The sequence below is a fragment of the Urocampus carinirostris genome, chromosome 15, assembly GCF_059441175.1.
Source record: "Urocampus carinirostris isolate Australia breed hairy pipefish chromosome 15, RoL_Ucar_1.0, whole genome shotgun sequence".
NCBI lineage: Eukaryota > Metazoa > Chordata > Actinopteri > Syngnathiformes > Syngnathidae > Urocampus > Urocampus carinirostris.
In genome coordinates, this window is record NC_142363.1 from 32,100,520 (window position 1) to 32,118,967 (window position 18,448).

Sequence of the window (18,448 nt, forward strand, 5' to 3'; positions counted from 1 at the left end):
AGAAAAAATAGGGTCCATTTACACTGCTCAAAAGTAGATGGCAAAAATGACCAGCTAGATCCTTTTTAACTGTTCAATCAGCAAGATTAAAAGGGCCCACATCTCGTTTTATGGTGATTTTGTTGGTTTTATTTCCTTATTTTCTGCCCATAATTATGAGTGCCAAGAAAGGTAATTAAACTATACAGTAATATTACAAAAAAGAGTAAAAAATACTAATATGGAAATCCTACAAAAAACACCATTGTGGAAATACTTTAAAATAATTCTGCATAAATAATACAAAAATAAAACTACAGTATTACTACAAAAACACAGAAATACTACAGAAATACTATAAAACTAATTATCAAATTTAGTGCTTAAAACATGGACTTAAAATATTGTTTCGCTTTCATTTTTGGGGGGCAAAATAATACTAAGAAGAAAACGCGCAGAAGGGGGCGGGGGGTGCATTTACACTCCTGAACAGTAGATGGCAAAAATGCCCGGCTCAAAGTCTTCTACCTGTTCAATCAGCACATTTGAGAGGGCCCACATCTCGTTTTATGGTGATTTTGTTAGTTTTATTTCCTTTTTCTGGCTATAATAATGAGTGCCAAAAAAATTCACAAAACTACATAGTAATATTACAAAATGCCTAAGCAATAACACAAAAATTGAACTATGGAAATCCTACAAAAATACTACAGAAATAGTATTTTGAAAATACTCAAAAATACTTCTACAGAAATACTACAAAAATAAAACTAAAGCAAACTACAAAAACACAGCTGTACTACAAAATAAAATACAGTAATACATTAGAAATCCTACAAAAAATAATACTACAGAAATACTACAAAACAAATGATCAAATTTAGTGTTCAAAACAGGGGGTTAACAAATATAAATAGACATAACATGTAGATATCTGCACATATATTTATTCATAAATTAAAATATTAAAATATTGGACGGGTCTCCCGGATGGGCCCCGTGGCCACATTTTTTTAAAGCAGGGGTGTCAAACTAATTATAACTCGGGGGCCACACGATAGAACAAACATTCTATCGGGGGCCGGACGAGTAGATTAAAGAGAAAGAGAAAGAGAGATAAAGAAATAAGAGAGAGAGGGAGGGATAAGGAGAGAGGGCGGGACGAAGAAAGAAAAAGAGAGAGGGAGAGAGCGTGAGAAACAAAAGAGATAAAAAGTCGTGATAGAGGGAAAAGAAAGGGAGAGGAAGAAAGAAATCAAACGAGAAATAGAAAGACAAGGAGAGAAAAGAGAAAAAACAGCACGAAGGGTAGGAAGAGAGAAAGAGAAAAGGAAAAAAGGAAGTTAGAGCAAAAAAAGTTAAAAAGACACACAGAGAGAAAAAGACAAAGAGAAACAAAGGAAGAGAAAAAGAGAGACGCAGAGAGTGAAAGAGACAGAGACAGAGTGGGAGAAAAGGGGTGGAAAAGAAAGAGAGAGAGAGAAAGAAATACAAGTACAGTGTCTTTGATCGAGGCACCTGGCTTTGGCAACATCAAGTTGACCTATTTCAACCTGCAGCTCGTTTTTCTCTTGCGCTTCTCTGAGTGTTGTCTCGCAGGGCGGATTCAATCCCTGATCTGGCCCACGGGCCGCCTGTTTGACACCTGTGTTTTAAACCAATGCAGCCCTCCAATGCAAATAGTCAGCCATCCTTAATTTATATAACAAATAAACACAAGCGATGTCCTATATGTTGCTTTTTCAGTGGCTAGCCTCCTCCTGCATCACACTAGTCTGTGCTGAGTTTGCCCTTCCTCGCTCATTTTTTCCAAGTTTTTTTCTTTTGGGGGTGGGGGGATTTGGGGGGGTCCGCCTCCTCTTCTGCCACCCCTGGAAAAAAAACAACACGGCGACGCGGGACATCTGAAGGCAGCGGCGGTTAACAGAGGGCCTCCCCTTCGCCTGCGCCGCCGCCACCGCGGCAGTTAACTTACTCTAAACCAGATGTTTGTTTAAGTCACTCGCTCTCTCGGCGGCCACCTTGAAAAAAAGGGGGGGGGGGGTGGAACCCGAATGCGGGAGTCCAAAAAAGAAGCGTCACGCCCCCCCCAGAAGGGTTTTAGGGTGTCGCCCGCTTGCCACTATTCCGGGCAGAACCTTCAACGTAAACACCACTCGACTGGGCTGGACATTTTGAGGAGGGGAGAAGGGCCAAGCTGAGGATTTTTTGGCTTATTATTACAACAGGAAGTACAATTATATTTAAACATACTTGTAGTTTTTTTCCAACGAGTGACTACGGCCGGTGGGTTTAAAGTCCGGCCCGGGGGCCGATTAGGGCCCGTGATCCAATTTTTACCGGCCCGCGGCCTCTGTCATAAAATGAATAATATGTGGCCGGCCAGAAATAAAAATAAATATGTACCCCCGGAAATAAATCACCATTTCACCAGATGGTAGTAGCCCACCTTGCCCTCCTGTGAAAACTTTAGCCAACCCTCATTGTCTCTGTTTCTATCTCTATTACTCCATATCTCTTTTTCCTCTCTTTCTCTCACTCTTTCTCATTCTCCCTTTGTCTCACTCTCCTTCTCGTTTTCTCTTTACCTTCTCTCTTTCTCAGTCTCCCCCTTTTTCTCTTATTTCGCGCTTTCTCTTTTGCTCCATTCCTCTCTATTTGTCTTCTCTCTCACTCTCCTCTTTTCTCTCTTGCTTCTATTTCTTTTTTCTCTCTTTCTTCTTCTAAATGTCTTTCTTTCTCTCTCTCTATCTCTCTGTCTCTTTCTTTCCCCATCATCCGTCTTTTTATTTTCCCTGTCTCGCTTTCTCTACTCTTTCTCTTCCCTCTCTTCCTTTATTTTTCTTTCTTTTTATATCTTTCTCTTTTCTCTTTGTCTTTCTTTCTCCCTTTCTCTTGCTTTCTTTCTCTCTTTCTCTTCACTCTCTTCCTTTCTTTTTCTTTATGTCTCTTTTTGTATTTCTTTCTCCCTTTTCTTTCTTTTTTCCTTTCTCTTGCTTTCCTTCTCTTTCTCTCCCCTCTCTTCCTTTCTTTTTCTTTATGTCTCTATTTGTCTTTCTTTCTCTCTTTCTCTTTCTTTCCTTCTCCCTTTCTCTTGGTTTCTTTCTCTCTCTTCCCTCTCTTCCTTCCTTTTTCTTTATGTCTCTCTTTGTATTTCTTTCTCCCTTTTCTTTCTTTTTTCCTTTCTCTTGCTTTCCTTCTCTTTCTCTTCCCTCTCTTCCTTTCTTTTTCTTTATGTCTCTCTTTGTATTTCTTTCTCCCTTTTCTTTCTTTTTTTCCTTTCGCTCTTTCTCTTCCCTCTCTTCCTTTATTTTTCTGTCTTTGTCTTTCTTTTTTCTTCTTTCTCTCTTTCTTTCTCTCTTCTTTTATTTTCTCTTTCTTTGTATGTCTCTTTCTTTCACCATTTCTTTCTTTAATATATGCGTCCAGTCCCCGTGACTTCTTTTTCTCTACTATGTGGCCCTCAAGCTAAAATCAGGATTTGGACGGCCCTGAAATACAAGTATGCGTAACCCCAAATATTGCTATCGATGGGGAAGATGATGACCAAGAATACGGGGGGGGGGGGGAGCCACCTATCTAGGTCATCGGCACGGATGTGAGAAATTTGGGATTTGGGTCCAGGTGCAAAGGAGGGTATACGTGACCGATATTGGATCGGCCAGAGGACGAAGCAGCAAAACTGCTACCGAATCTTTTAGGTACTAAGCCCTACTTTCTTCAGGCGGGAAGGAGAAGACCCCATACGGGGCCGAAGTCTTACCTTGAGGATTTTGACGTAGGGTCCTCCGTCGGGGTCGAAGCGGCTGCCGTTGACCTCGATGTGTTTGAGCCATTGAATGTGAGGCTGAGCGTCGCTGTAGACTTTGCAGTGGAACTCCACGTTGCTGCCCACCACCACCGACTGGTTAGCCGGTAAGCCCGCCTGCAGGATGGGCCGGTGCGGCGAACGCTCTGAATGGACACGGTAATATTATTGACACGGATGTTATTCTACCGTTATTATTATAATAGGAATGATTCTAAACTACTGTGATCTCTGTTTTTTCACGATGAATCCGGACCATAACCTCGCGATATGTAAAAATCCAGGAAGTAGCCCCCCGATTTTAGCATGACCCTCTTCAGTACATGCTGGTATTAATATTTAACCAGGGATATTGGATCGCAGCCGCACACGGACTGTTTATTTTAGGGCCAAAAAAAGAGCCGTCTCTCATGACACAAATTTACCTTTCTTGCCCCGGTTTTTAAGGAATACTGCACCGGGTTTGATAGATCTCAGCCAAAACAGTAAAGTTAAATTTAGGCAAGCCAATTAGCAGCCCAACCCAGGAAAAAAAAACAACAAAAAAATGTGGTGCTGGTCTGCGCTCACAGGAATGTGATTGGGGATAATGGATCACTATTGCATTTCACTTTTAGGTGGACAGAACAGCAAAAAAGAGCCGCCAGACCTGACAAAAATACACTCTGCCAATCCCTATTTGCACTATTAGTTGACAGGGGATAATGGATTACAGCCATTTCATTATATGAAGGCTAGAATGGTCGCTAGAAAGTGCCTTCTGCCAGCATTATGGGATTGGGTATAATGGATTGCAGTTAATTTTAGGCACTAAAAAAAGTCACTAGGCTCGACATGAATGTACACTGCCGGACCCCACTTGTAGCAATAGTAGATCGGGGATAATGGATTTTATGCAGAAAGAACGAAAAAAAGCACTGCAGGGCATGACACGAATTTGTTTTCTTGACCCCAGATCTTAGCAATAGTCAACTGGGGATAATGGATCACAGCTAAAACAGTGCAGTTCATTTTAGGTTGGCCACAATGGAATGCACACTTAAGCACCTATAGCGGACCTCCAAAGCGCTTCACGATGCACCTTACACTTACCCATTCACACACACTTAAGCACCTATAGCGGTGTCAGTATGATGGATCTCAGTCAAAACAGTGCAGTTTAATTTAGGCAAGCCAATAAGGCACGCTTTGGCAGCCCACCCAGGAAAAAAAACAACCAAAAAAATGTGGTGCTGGTCTGCGCTCACAGGAATGTGATTGAGGATAATGGATCACGAGTGCATTTCACTTTTAGGTGGACAGAACACAAAAAAGAGCCGCCAGACCTGACAAAAATGCACTTTGCAAATCCCTATTTGCAGCACTAGTTGACAGGGGATAATGGATTACGACCATTTCATTATATGAGGGATAGAATGGCCACACCCTGCCAGAAGTGCCATCTGCTAGGTTTCTGCTGGCAGCAATATGGGATTAGGGATAATGGATTGCAGTTCATTTAGGCACTAAAAAGAGTCACTAGGCTCCACATGAATGTACACTGCCGGACCCCACTTGTAGCAATAGTAGATCGGGGAAAATGGATTTCATGCAGAAAGAATGAAAAAAAGCACTGCAGGGCATGACACAAGTTTGTCTCTTGACCCCAGATCGTAGCAATAGTCAACTGGGGATAATGGATCACAGCTAAAACAGTGCAGTTCATTTTAGATTGGCCACAATGGAACTCTTTAGCGGCCTTAACGGTAAACAAACGCGGTCTGTGGCCCCTGCTTTCAACAATGGTCAAACAGGGATAATGGCACAACCCCTGACAAAGGACCTCCAAAGCGCTTAACAATGCACTTCACACTTACCCATTCACACACACTCCCGCAACTATAGCGGCGTCAGTTATGCGACAGCTTTACCTCCTGAGCTACTGCCGCCATAACACTACTACTACTATCACTAATGATAATAATATACGGGGATAATGGCTCGCATCTGCATGGATTTCCGCAAGCAGAAAGGAAAAAAAAGGCACTGGGCTTGAACAAAAATGTTCTGTGCCAGGATCCGTTTACTGCAAAAGTCAACCAGGGATAATTGATCGCGGCTGTACGGGCGCTGCTCATTTAAGAAAAAAATAACATCATAAATATTCGCCTCTCATGACACAAATTTTCTCTCTTGCCTGCTGCCATCCCCAGCTCTTAGCAACACTTGACCAGGGATAATAGATCGTGGCTACAACCGTGCATTCCAATTTAGGTGGGCCAGAACGGTAGTGCCGTCTGTCGGTCCCTGGGAATCGGAATTTTAACCGGTCACTGAACCTAACATGCATGCTTCTGGAGTACGGGAGGAAACCGGAATGCCCACGCAGACCCGGCGAGAAGACGCAAACTCCCCAGCTGGAATCGAACCCGGATCTCGGCACCGTATACATTTTCAGGTGTGCGGCGACTTACCGAGCACATCCAGCTGGTAAGTATGCGAGATGGTGCCGTACTTGTTGTGCACCACGCAGGTGTAGTTGCCGCGGTCTGAGGGGACGGCGCTCTCCATCACCAAACTCCACTGCTGGTGCCGAAGCTGAACATAAAGGACGTAAACAACCGCGTTGATTTTTATATTAGGCAGAAAATACAAGAACTATTATACCAATGTTCATTTTTTATAAAATAATCATAGTGGAATCCCACCTAGTCGTCACTGCCATGTTTATCTGGCGTCTTGCTGCGGCGTTGGTTTTCATTCCCATTTGACAACAGTGCCATCTAGTGGTCAAATACGACACACCGGGGCTTTTAAAATTCCCTTCTGATTCAAATATATTACTTTAAATACATAATTAGCATCATTTACACAATAAATGCATGGTAAATGTTCTGCATTTCTATAGCGCTTTTCAAGTCAATGAAAACCTCCCAAAGCGCTTTACAATGTGCTTCACACTTACCCATTCACACACACACTCACACACCAATAGGGAGTCGGCCTCCAAACGTTTTGAGGATAATCAAGATGCTAAATGGTAAATGGTCTGCATTTCTATTGCGCTTTTCAAGTCAATGAAGACCTCCTGAAGCGCTTTACAATGCACTTCACACTTACCCATTCACACACACACACACTAACACACCAATGGGGAGTCGGCCTCCAAACGTTTTGAGGATAATCAAGATGCTAAATGGTTAATGGTATGCATTTATATAGCACTTTTCAAGTCAATGAAGACCTACCGAAACACTTTACAATGTGCTTTACACTTACCCGTTCACACACACACTCACACACCAATAGGGAGTCAGCCATGCTCATTGGGGGCATTAGGGATCAAATTATGATTATTATTATTATTAAATTATCAATAGTTAAATAATATATCTTCAAATAAAGGATCACCCAATTTTGAATACATGTTTTTGAGGTTTGAAATAACACATTTTTAATTATAATAAATAAATATAAATCATTCTTCGCATCAAAAATAAAAACAGTAAAAATAATTTAAAAGAACACATTATTAAAAAAATAATTTAAAAGATAACATTCTCTTGGGGGCCGGAATAGTAGATTAAAGATAAAAAAAAGATAAACAAATAAGAGAAAGAGGGCAGGAAAAGGAGAGAGGTTGGGACAAAGAAAGAAAAAGAGAGAGAGAGAGAGAGAGAGAGAGTGAAAGAGACAGAGACAGAGTGGGAGAAAAGGGGTGGAAAAGAGAGAGAGAGAGAGAAATTTATACAAGTACAGTATCTTTGTGAGAAGAACCTGGCTTTGGCATCATGAAGTGGACATATTTCAACCTGCAGCTTGTTTTTCTCTTGCGCTTCTCTGAGTCTTGTCTTGCGGGCCGGATTCAATCCCTTAGCGGGCCTGATCTGGCCTGCGGGCCGCCTGTTTGACACATGTGTTGTAGACACCGTTCACTATGTCTTTATCGACGACCATAATCACTATTCTTTTCTATTCATGTTGAGTCAAATAGGATAGCGAAATGAATTCGAGAATATATTTCGGGAAATGTGCTGAATGCATGCTTCGGAATTTTAAAACCGGACCACATCTCCGCCTGATTAAAACGCTACCTCACCAGGAGGCGATACCCCCGCACAATGGGACCCCGATACCTCGCCCTTTCTATTTCGCCTTTGTCATAAACTCGTTTTGACACTCATGTGGTCCGATAGAGTGCAGGGTGGAAGCGTGAAGACGCCATCGTGTCAAAAGCCCCAAAGCGGATTAGGCTCGGCCGTCACTTGGGGAATGATGTTGTCGCTTCAATACAAGAGAGGTGATGACCGCTTCGCCCCCTCCGAGACCTCCTGGGGGGTCCGGGGTGGGGGGGGTCGACCCGGGGGCGTCCGCCCTTCCGTCACCCGATTACTTTGTGGGTGACAGTTTAGTCAATGGGCAGGGTTGGGTAGGGTTACTTTAACTTGATTACTTTCAATTACTTTTGGATAACTCCAATACCAAATATGCTAATGTAAGACAAAAGAAACTAAATATGAATAAAATGATGACTCACAACACGTGGTAAGCTTTCTCTCCTGGCTTTGATCTCTTTGATCTCCGGCAAAACTAACATTTGTCATTTTATTCATATTTAGTTTTTTTGTCTTTTATTAGAAACCCACGCAAGCACGGGGAGAACATACAACCCCGCACAGGAAGTCCGGTAGCTGGATTTGAACCCACGACCTCAGAACTGTGCCGCAGTGCTAACCACTGCGCCGCCGTGCTGGCCGTCAATGAACTAGTCAATGTTAATGAAATTGGCATTATCATGGACGCACGAGTGCAACAAAATTATTCTCAAAACAAAACTAAATTGTTACTTTTCTTTACTAAACATTTCCCCGGTGATTCCTCTAAAGCAGGGGCGTCAAACTCATTTTAGCTTGGGGGCCACATGGTAGAGAAAACTTATCATGGGGGCCGGACTAGTAGATTAAAGAGATAAAATGTGAAAGAGAACAAAAGCGAGAAAGGCGAAGACAGAAAGACAGAGAGAAAGAAAGACAGACAGAAGATAAAGAGAGAACAAGAAAGAGTGAGAGAAGAGAGAAAGATTGAACAGAGAAAGTGGGAAAACGAGAGAACGGAGAGAGTGTACAAGAGATGGGGGGAGAGAAAAGAAAAAGATGGATTGCAAAAGAGAGAGAAAGACCAAACAAAAGAGAAACAGAAAAAAGAGAGAGAAAGTGAAAGGGAGAGAGAGTGAAAGAGAGACAACAGATAGAAAAACACATAGAATGGGACAGACAAAAAGAAAAGGGAGAAATAGACAAAGTAACAAAAGAGAGTGAAAGAAATGAAAAAAGAAAGATTGAAAGGAGCGATCACAAGAGGGAAAAAAGAAAGAAAATAAGAGACAGAGAAGTTGAGAAAGAGAGACAGAGAGAAGAGAGTGATGAAGTGAAAAAGAAAGAGAAAAAATAGTTAAAAAGAAGAGAAACATAGAAACAGGGAGCTCTATAGAGATAGATAAATAGAGAGGAAAAAGACATCGAGAGTCAGAAAGAGAGACAGAAAGAGAAATCGAGAGTGAAAAAGAGAGAGAGAGAGAAAAAGAAAGAGAGAGAGAGAGAGATAAAGCACCAGTTGCTTTGCGAGTGACACCTTGCTTTGTCAACATCAAATGGACATATTTCATACTGCTGCTGCTTTTTCTCTTTGTGTTGTTTCGTGGGCCTAAACAAAAACCATGGCGGGCCTGATCTGGCCCACGGGCCGCCTGTTTGACACCCGTGCTCTAAAGGGACAGCAGGAGTCTTGTTCATCCATTCATGCACGTCACTAATTAAATGACGAGGGATTTGGTTACCGAACGGAGTCATAGTTGTTTACTGTATTCCATTGAATTCTTTCACTTTGACATTCAGAGCACTGAGCAGAAATTGCATCGACCGCCGCTCTGTTTTAGCTAAATAGTCGGATTCCTCTGTCCCCACCAGTTCTAAGGTCTGGAATTTACGGTATACACAACATTTCTAGATCCCGGATTCGCTCGGCCAGCTGACGAAATCCAAACGCTGGCCCACGGGATTAGCATTTCGCTAGCAAGGGGGGGGGGGGATATTTTAGCTTGGCGCTAGCATCAGAGTGATGGTAACAGGTGCGGTGGGCAGTATGGGGGGTTTGAGGGGGTGCGGACAACTGGGAGCAGATGTTGGAGATCTCCGTAAACTGTTAATAGCGACAAGATCTCCTTACGTTCGCTCTTGAAAGGACAAGCCAAACACTTTCCCATCCCTTCTCCCGAACTCATCGCTTTTCAAAATAAAACCAGGAATGAAATCCGACAACGAGTCGGTTTGACATTGTATTGTGACGTAATAATCCACGGCTGTGCCACGTTAACGTGCATTCCCTCTTTTTCAATCCATCGATGCAGGGACAACATCTCATTTTATTTGAATTGAGTGCGTTTTATTGCCTCCCATCCAAAAATGGTTTACTAGTGTCTGCAATCGAAGCACCGGTACCTTAAACGGTTACAAATCAACGTTGTCCTGATTGTGTCGAAAGGGACCGCATCTCATTTTACTGTGATTTAGTGTGTTTTATTACTTTTTTTTTTGCACTTAATGATAGTTCCCTAGGAAGTTTGTGATAAGGTGATTGCGGCATACGCACATGGTGTGCAAGAGTCTGCCGTTTCAAATAGTTGTTTTCATCTTTATTACTGCTATAATAATCCTTGTCATCTACACGATAATTACCGATTATGTTTTTTTTCTGCTCTTTTTCTCTTTCTTTCTTTCTCTCATTTTTCTTCTCTCTTTCTCCTACTGTATGTCTTTTGCTCTCTTTCTCCCCTTCTCTTCCTTTCTTTGTCTCTTTCTTTTCTTCTCTCTTTCTTTGAATTTATTTTTCTCTTTACTCTTCTCTTTTACCTTCTCTTTCTTTTCCCTCTCTTTCTTTCTTAGTCTTTCATTCTTTTTTTCTGCTAATTTTCTCTTCCCAATTCTTGTTTTCTATTTGTATTTCTCTCCCATTTTCTCTTCTCTCTTTCGCCATCTTTCTTTGTTTCTCGCTCATTTTCTCTCTTTCTCCCTTTCTCTGTCTCTTTTTCTCGCTCATTCTCCTTTCTTTCTCATTTTCTTCTCTCCTTCTCGTTCTATATGTCTTTCGCTCTCGTTCTCCCCTTCTCTTTCTTTCTCTTCCTCCCTTCCTTTCTTTGTCTCTTTTTCCTTCTCTTTCTTTGAATTTATTTATCTTTACTCTTCTATTTTCCCTCTCTTTCTTTTCCCTCTCTTTCTTTTTTTTTCATTTTCTCTTCCCAATTCTTTCTCTATTCGTATTTCTCTCTCTCTCTCTCTCTCTCATGTTCTCTTCTCTCTTTCGCCATCTTTCTTTGTTTCTCTCTTTTCTCTCTTTTTCTCTGTTTCTTTCTCGCTCGTCCTCCTTTCTTTCTCACTTTTCTTCTCTCTCCTTCTGTATGTCTTTCGCTCTCTCCCCATTTCTTTCTTTCTCTTCCCTCTCTTCCTTTCTTTGTCTCCTTTTTCTTCTCTCATTCTTTGAATTTATTTCTCTCTTTACTCTTCTCTTTCTTCTCCCTCTCTTTCTTAGTCTTTCTTATTTTCTTCTCATTTTCTCTTCCCAATTCTTTCTCTATTTGTATTTCTCTCTCTCTCTCATTTTCTCTTCTCTGTTTCTCCATCTTTCTTTGTTTCTCTCTTTTTCTCTATTTGTCTCCTTTTCTCTCTTGTCCTCCTTTCTTTCTCATTTTTCTTCACTCTTTCTCTTTCTGTATGTCTTTTGTTCTCTTTCTCCCCCTTCTCTTCCCTTTTAGTCTCTTTCTTTGAATTTATTTTTCTCTTTACTCTTCTCTTTTTCCTTCTCTTTCTTTTCCCTCTCTTTCTTTCTTAGTCTTTCATTCTTTTTTTCTCCTCATTTTCTCTTCCCAATTCTTGTTTTCGGTTTGTATTTCTCCCTCATTTTCTCTTCTCTCTTTCGCCATCTTTCTTTCTTTCGTTTTTCTCTCTTTCTCCCTTTATCTGTCTCTTTTTCTCACTCCTCTTGTATATCTTTCGTTCTCTTTCTCCCCTTCTCTTCCTTTCTTTCTCTCTTTCTTTGAATGTATTTCCTTCTTGACTCTTTTTCCTTCTCTTTTTCCCCCTCTCTTACTTTCTTAGTCTATTTCTTTTTCTTCTTCTCTCATTTTCTCTTCCCAATTCTTGTTCTCTATTCGTATTTCTCATTTTCTCTCTTTCTCCAGCTTTCTTCGTTTCTCTCAAAGTCCGCGAGGTCAAAGTTGAAGCAAAAAACTCGCGCAAGACCAATCGGGTCCGGTCGAACCCAAAAGAGGGAAAAAAAAAGTCCTGTGCTCGGAGTTCCCACACCGTCGATGACAAAAGCGAGGCGAGCAGCTGCCGTCGACGCTGCGCTTTCGGGCTAACGTTCAAGCATTTCTGCGGCACTCCGGTTTCAACGCCGCCTTATTTATTTCGGTGGTCCCGGACCGGGGAACCCGAGGGGGGTCCGGAATTCCACGGGGCCATCCTGACCTTTATTCGCCGTGAGAAGACGGGCAGGGATCGCTTTCTCCGCTTTTAGAGTCTCCCGCGTGAAAGCCGGCGTAACCGGCCCAGTGAGACCTGGATTCAAATCTTTGCTAGGCTAAAAGGCTCCCCAGTAGATTTGGCCCCCATGCCCTGAGCCCCTCGGTAGCTCAGGCTACCCGAGGGGCAATTAACGAGTGAACCTGATAGAAGACTGTTTCATTCATTCATTCGCTTGTTTTGTTAGTGTTTTACTAGATTTTATTACAATTTATCCTTTTTTTTGTGTACCTTTTTAAAGGGACAGTGTGTATTATTTAAGGCCTCCTAGTGGCTAAAGAAATTAAATAATAAACAATATTCAAATAAAAAGCAAAAATACGCAAACCTTTGTATAACATGTATTTTTTTTTACTTTTAGGTTGAGAAATTGACACTTATTTTACACAACATGAGCCTCATCTACAGAGCTGACATAATTGCCGGCCATCTTGCTGCTACAGGTAACCCAAATACCTCGGGAAAGGGAACAAAAAATGGAGAGGCTTAGTCTCCGTAGTTGAATTCTTCCTTGTGTTTGTTAGCACTCGCTTTCAGTTGAAATTCACAAAACAGTGACATCTAGTGGTCAAATGACAATAATACACTAGTCCTTTAAATAAATAAGCTAGTTTGTTTTTAGACTAAAACATATTCCGTCTTTTTTTTCCCTTTTTTTCAATACCGAAAAATAATTTATCGTTTGAACAACTTAGCGTCATTTATTGTCTTCTTTTTTGGGAGAAACAATATTTATTGTTTAAATAACTTAGAATTTCTTTGTACTTTAATTTTTTTGACACTTTTATATTGGATTTATTTCAAAGCATTTAACTCAGGAATTAGCAACTGTTATTTTTTTTTCATAAAAAAGAAAATACATCTTTCATTAAAGTTCATCCATGAAACAAGAGTATATATATATATATATATATATATATATATATATATATATATATAACTATTCATGGAAATGCTTATGTTGCAATATCAACAACCACCACTAGATGGCAGACATGGCCACTGCTACATAACCTTTACCTTATGAAGCTCTACGGTTCTACACAAGTAGGCTAAATAAAATTTTTGGATTTGGATTTTGGAAAATAACAATTACTATTCACGGAAATGCTTATGTTGCAATATCAACATCCACCACTAGATGGCAGACATGGCCACTGATGCATAACCTTTACTTATAGCCTAGATGGTAAGGCGCCCGCTTTGAGACTGGGAGGTCGGTGGTTCGCGCCCCGGCCGAGTCATTCCTAAGACTTAAAAAGTGGTCGGCGGCGCCCTCTGTTGGCTGCGGCTGCATCGGCTCGCTACAACGGGTCAGGTGCAATCGACATTTCGTTCTGTGTACATTGTTACACAGAATGACAATACAAGGAAATTATTATTATTATTATTATTATTATTATTATGAAGCTCTACGATTCTACATAACAAGGCTAAATACAATTTGTGGATTTTGGAAAATAATATTTACATTAAATATGATAAAACGAGTTTAAATATATTTTCTTTAAAATTATGCACGTTAGCAAAATATCTGAGGTAAAAAACAATTGGACTGAAATTAAACTCAACAAAATTGCTTTACCTCACTTGCGCCACAACTTAGACCTGCTTTTAACTGGACTAAGGGCTAGTATATTGGTTGGTTGGATCCCTTAACAACTAGGGTGGTAGAAGCACCATTCCCTGTGGTGTGTCTTGGGCCAGTACAGCCTGGTGGCACCTGTCCCTCTCCAGGCCAACAAATGTTTCCACCTGGTCTTGAACCAGGGACCTTTCGCAGATGACTGAGCATTTGACAGGTGAGCAAAAGGTCCCCGGTTCGAGACCAGGTGGAAACATTTGTCGCCCTGGAGAGAGATGGGCACCACCAGGCTGTACTTACCCAAGACACACCACAGAAAATGGTGCCCCTACCACCCGAGTGGCCAAGGGATCCTAACCAAACCCAAAAACTGTTGATAATATTCATGCTTTCTTGTGTAAAGTCCAGTCTGGGTTCTATTCTGTGTGTAAAAATGACGCCAATGGTGGCTCCACTCCTCATCATCGAGTTGTCGTGACGGCCCCCTAATGTCGCATCCAAGAGGCCAGGTTTTTTCAGAGTAGACATGGGAAATAGGCAAATAACATACTAATACATCTAAGCATGTTGTGTGAACTATGATTCTTCAGACAGAACATGTGTCCTGATCGTATTCTGTTTAATGTGTTTATGAAGGTTTTTGAGTTTTCCCTTGCCCTCATGTAGGTTTTAGATCAGGGACAGTGTCATAATAGTCTGTAGTTTGCAAGAATCTGTGGTTTGTGCAGCCCTTTGAGACTCTTTGTGATTAAGGGTGTCACAAATAAATATGACTTGACTTGAGGTTTTTGAGTTTTCCCTTGCCCTCATGTAGGTTTTAGATCAGGGGACGGTGTCATAATAGTCTGTAGTTTGCAAGAATCTGTGGTTTGTGCAGCCCTTTGAGACTCTTTGTGATTAAGGGCGTCACAAAACAAACATGACTTGACTTGACTATCCTTCAAAATAAAATAGTGAGTGTTTATCAGGGCTGACCTTGATGCCGCCCATGCGCTGCTCCCCCTTGAACTCTTTGCCGTTTTTCAGCCAATGGATGGTCGGGGTCGGGTTACCCGCTGCGGCACAGCGGAACTTGACCGTGTTGGCGGCCGGAACCGCCAGGAGCTTCTTGTCCATCCGGTCCGGACGAGTCCAGTACGGTGCTTCTGCACGAAAGAAAATAGACATTCAAGACAAATGGCTTTTACAAAGACATTACATGTATTTTTTTTCAATTTAAAAGAAAAAAACACACCGGCGAAAGATCTTTTTTTTCCCCAGGAGATACTATGAAAAATAATTTTTTCTTCGGATAAAATTTTACTTTACTACACTAAAACGTTTTCAAGTTTTCATTTTACTTTGGCCATTTATTAGACATTGTAAAAGAGTTGTAAATGTTTGACTTCTCTTTCCAGAATTCAAATCAATGATTGTGCACACTTGAGTGTAATAATAGTGTGTAAAAATGAATTACGGATTGCCTTGCGCACGTAACTTTCGGTTCTGATTTGAATACATCCCAGGAAAATGGCATAAAATTATGTTGGAAAAATTGGGTTACTAATGGCTGAAGATATTTGAAGCCCCTTTCCATTTTACCAAATCAGGCTCGTGTAGGCTAACGTGGGCTGTGGACCGTAGGAACATTTTTAACTTATTTGCTGCCTGACATGGCTACAAAACATTAAGGATCCATCAGGCTGCCATGGACAATTATAGGCGTCAAAGATCAAGTTTAGTGATGCTGCCATAGACGGCTATAGACATCAAAGATCGAGTTGGGCTATGCTGCCAGGGACAGCAAGAGATGTCAAAGATCTACCTAACCTGAGCTGCTATAGACAGCAGAGATCCATTTTTGCTCGGCTCCCATGGACGGCGGCTATAGACATCAAAGATTGAGTCAAGCTATGCTTTCCATGGACAGTTATAGTAGTCAAAGATCCATTTAACCTAGTCTGCTATTTCAAACAGGTTTCCATAAACCTCTATGGGCTACTAAGATCGAGTTGCGCTATGCTGCTATGGACAGCTATAAACCTTAAACATCTGTTTCTGCTGAGCTACTATAGACAGCTATGGTCGTCAAAGATCCACTTTCCCTAGTCTACCATGGACAGTTATATACATCAAAGATCCATTTCAGCTAAGCTGCCATGGACAGCCATGTATTTCAAAGATATGTCTCTACTGAGCTACTATAGACAGCAATGGACATCAGAGATCAACCTTCCTTAGTCTACCATGGACAGTTATATACATCAAAGATCCATTTCAGCTAGGCTGCCATAAACGTCTATAGACATAAAAGATTGAGTTGAGCTATGCTGCCATGGACTGCCATTAACGCCAAAGATCTGTTTCCGCTGGGCTACTATGGACAGCTATGGACATCAAAGATCCATCTTACCTACTGTAGTCTGCCATGGACAATTATAGACGTCAAAGGTCCATTTCAGCTAGGCTGCCATAGACATAAAAGATCGAGTTGAGCTGCGCTGCCTTGGAGAGCTACATGGACGTATATGGACAGCCATTAACGTCAAAGATATGTCTCTACTGAGCTACTATAGACAGCAATGGACATCAGAGATCAACCTTCCTTAGTCTACCATGGACAGTTATATACATCAAAGATCCATTTCAGCTAGGCTGCCATAAACGTCTATAGACATAAAAGATTGAGTTGAGCTATGCTGGCATGGACTGCCATTAACACCAAAGATCTGTTTCCGCTGAGCTACTATGGACAGCTATGGACATCAAAGATCCATCTTACCTACTGTAGTCTGCCATGGACAATTATAGACGTCAAAGGTCCATTTCAGCTAGGCTGCCATAGACATAAAAGATCGAGTTGAGCTGTGCTGCCTTGGACAGCTACATGGACGTATATGGACAGCCATTAACGTCAAAGATCTGTTTCTGCTCAGCTACTATGGACAACTATGGAAATCAAAGATCCATTTTACCTACTGTAGTCTGCCATGGATGGTTATAGACGTCAAAGGTCCATTTCAGCTAGGCTGCCATAGACATAAAAGATCGAGTTGAGCTGCGCTGCCTTGGAGAGCTACATGGACGTATATGGACAGCCATTAACGTCAAAGATATGTCTCTACTGAGCTACTATAGACAGCAATGGACATCAGAGATCAACCTTCCTTAGTCTACCATGGACAGTTATATACATCAAAGATCCATTTCAGCTAGGCTGCCATAAACGTCTATAGACATAAAAGATTGAGTTGAGCTATGCTGGCATGGACTGCCATTAACACCAAAGATCTGTTTCCGCTGAGCTACTATGGACAGCTATGGACATCAAAGATCCATCTTACCTACTGTAGTCTGCCATGGACAATTATAGACGTCAAAGGTCCATTTCAGCTAGGCTGCCATAGACATAAAAGATCGAGTTGAGCTGTGCTGCCTTGGACAGCTACATGGACGTATATGGACAGCCATTAACGTCAAAGATCTGTTTCTGCTCAGCTACTATGGACAACTATGGAAATCAAAGATCCATTTTACCTACTGTAGTCTGCCATGGATGGTTATAGACGTCAAAGGTCCATTTCAGCTAGGCTGCCATAGACATAAAATATTGAGTTGAGCTGTGCTGGCATAGACAGCCATTTATTTCAAATATATGTCTTTACTGAGCTACCATAGACAACTATGGTCATCAAAGATCCACTTTCCTTAATCTAACATGGACAGTTATATACATCAAAGATCCATTTCAGCTAGGCTGCCATAAACATCTATAGACATAAAAAATCGAGTTGAGCTGTGCTGCCATGGTATTTCAAAGATATGTCTCTACTGAGTTACCATAGACAGCTATGGTCATCAAAGATCCACTTTCCTTAACCTAACATGGACAGTTATATACATCAAAGATCCATTTCAGCTAGGCTGCCATAAAAGATCGAGTTGAGCTGTGCTGCCATGGACGGCCATATACGCCAAACATCTGTTTCTGCTGAGCTACTATAGACAGCTGTATACATCAAAGATCAATTTTAGCTACTGTAGTCTGCCATGGACGGTTATAGACGTCAAAGATCCATTTTTGCTAGGTCACAGTTAAACTATGCTGCCACGGACAGCTACAGTTTTAGACAAGCTGGTAGTGAATTTGTTTTTTGGCCAAACTTACCCGAGAAAAATGTCACAATATCAAAAAATTAAAAGCCAAACGGGAGAAGTTTGTATAGTGGCTACAAAAAAAATAAAAAAAACAGTTTTGTCTCGTGTGCCATTTTTGTCCAACATAACATTTGCTACTGGGAGAGGATACTCGGACATGTGAGGTGAACTTGGAATGAATCAGAGGCTTTTGTGTCCTGAAATAACTTTAATTACAAGCTACAATAATGTGGGGAAAGGATTTTGAGGTGATTTATGGCTTCCAAATGGAAAACATCAGCAAACCTACAATTTGAAAAGAGGCGTGGACACTTTGAATAACAACTAGATGCACTTTACTATGGAGGACCCATCCTGTCATATGTAGAAAGGAATATATATTTT

The 18,448-nt window shown here is 41.3% G+C and overlaps 1 protein-coding gene across 9 annotated transcripts in view; it reads right to left on the reverse strand.

Moving 5' to 3' along the window:
* The window catches only part of fgfr3 (fibroblast growth factor receptor 3), a 111,130-nt gene that overhangs the window by 25,964 nt on the left and 66,718 nt on the right, over positions 1-18,448 (reverse strand). For 7 of the 9 annotated variants that reach the window (XM_088354876.1, XM_088354875.1, XM_088354874.1 and 4 more), the window contains exons 5-7: positions 14,903-15,072; positions 6,241-6,364; positions 3,743-3,933 (exon numbers count right to left, since the gene is read on the reverse strand). In XM_088354876.1, coding sequence (XP_088211002.1) covers positions 3,743-3,933; positions 6,241-6,364; positions 14,903-15,072 — 485 coding nt within the window. The remainder of the gene's footprint in view (positions 1-3,742; positions 3,934-6,240; positions 6,365-14,902; positions 15,073-18,448) is intronic. The other 2 variants (XM_088354873.1, XM_088354870.1) reach the window with 1 other exon arrangement.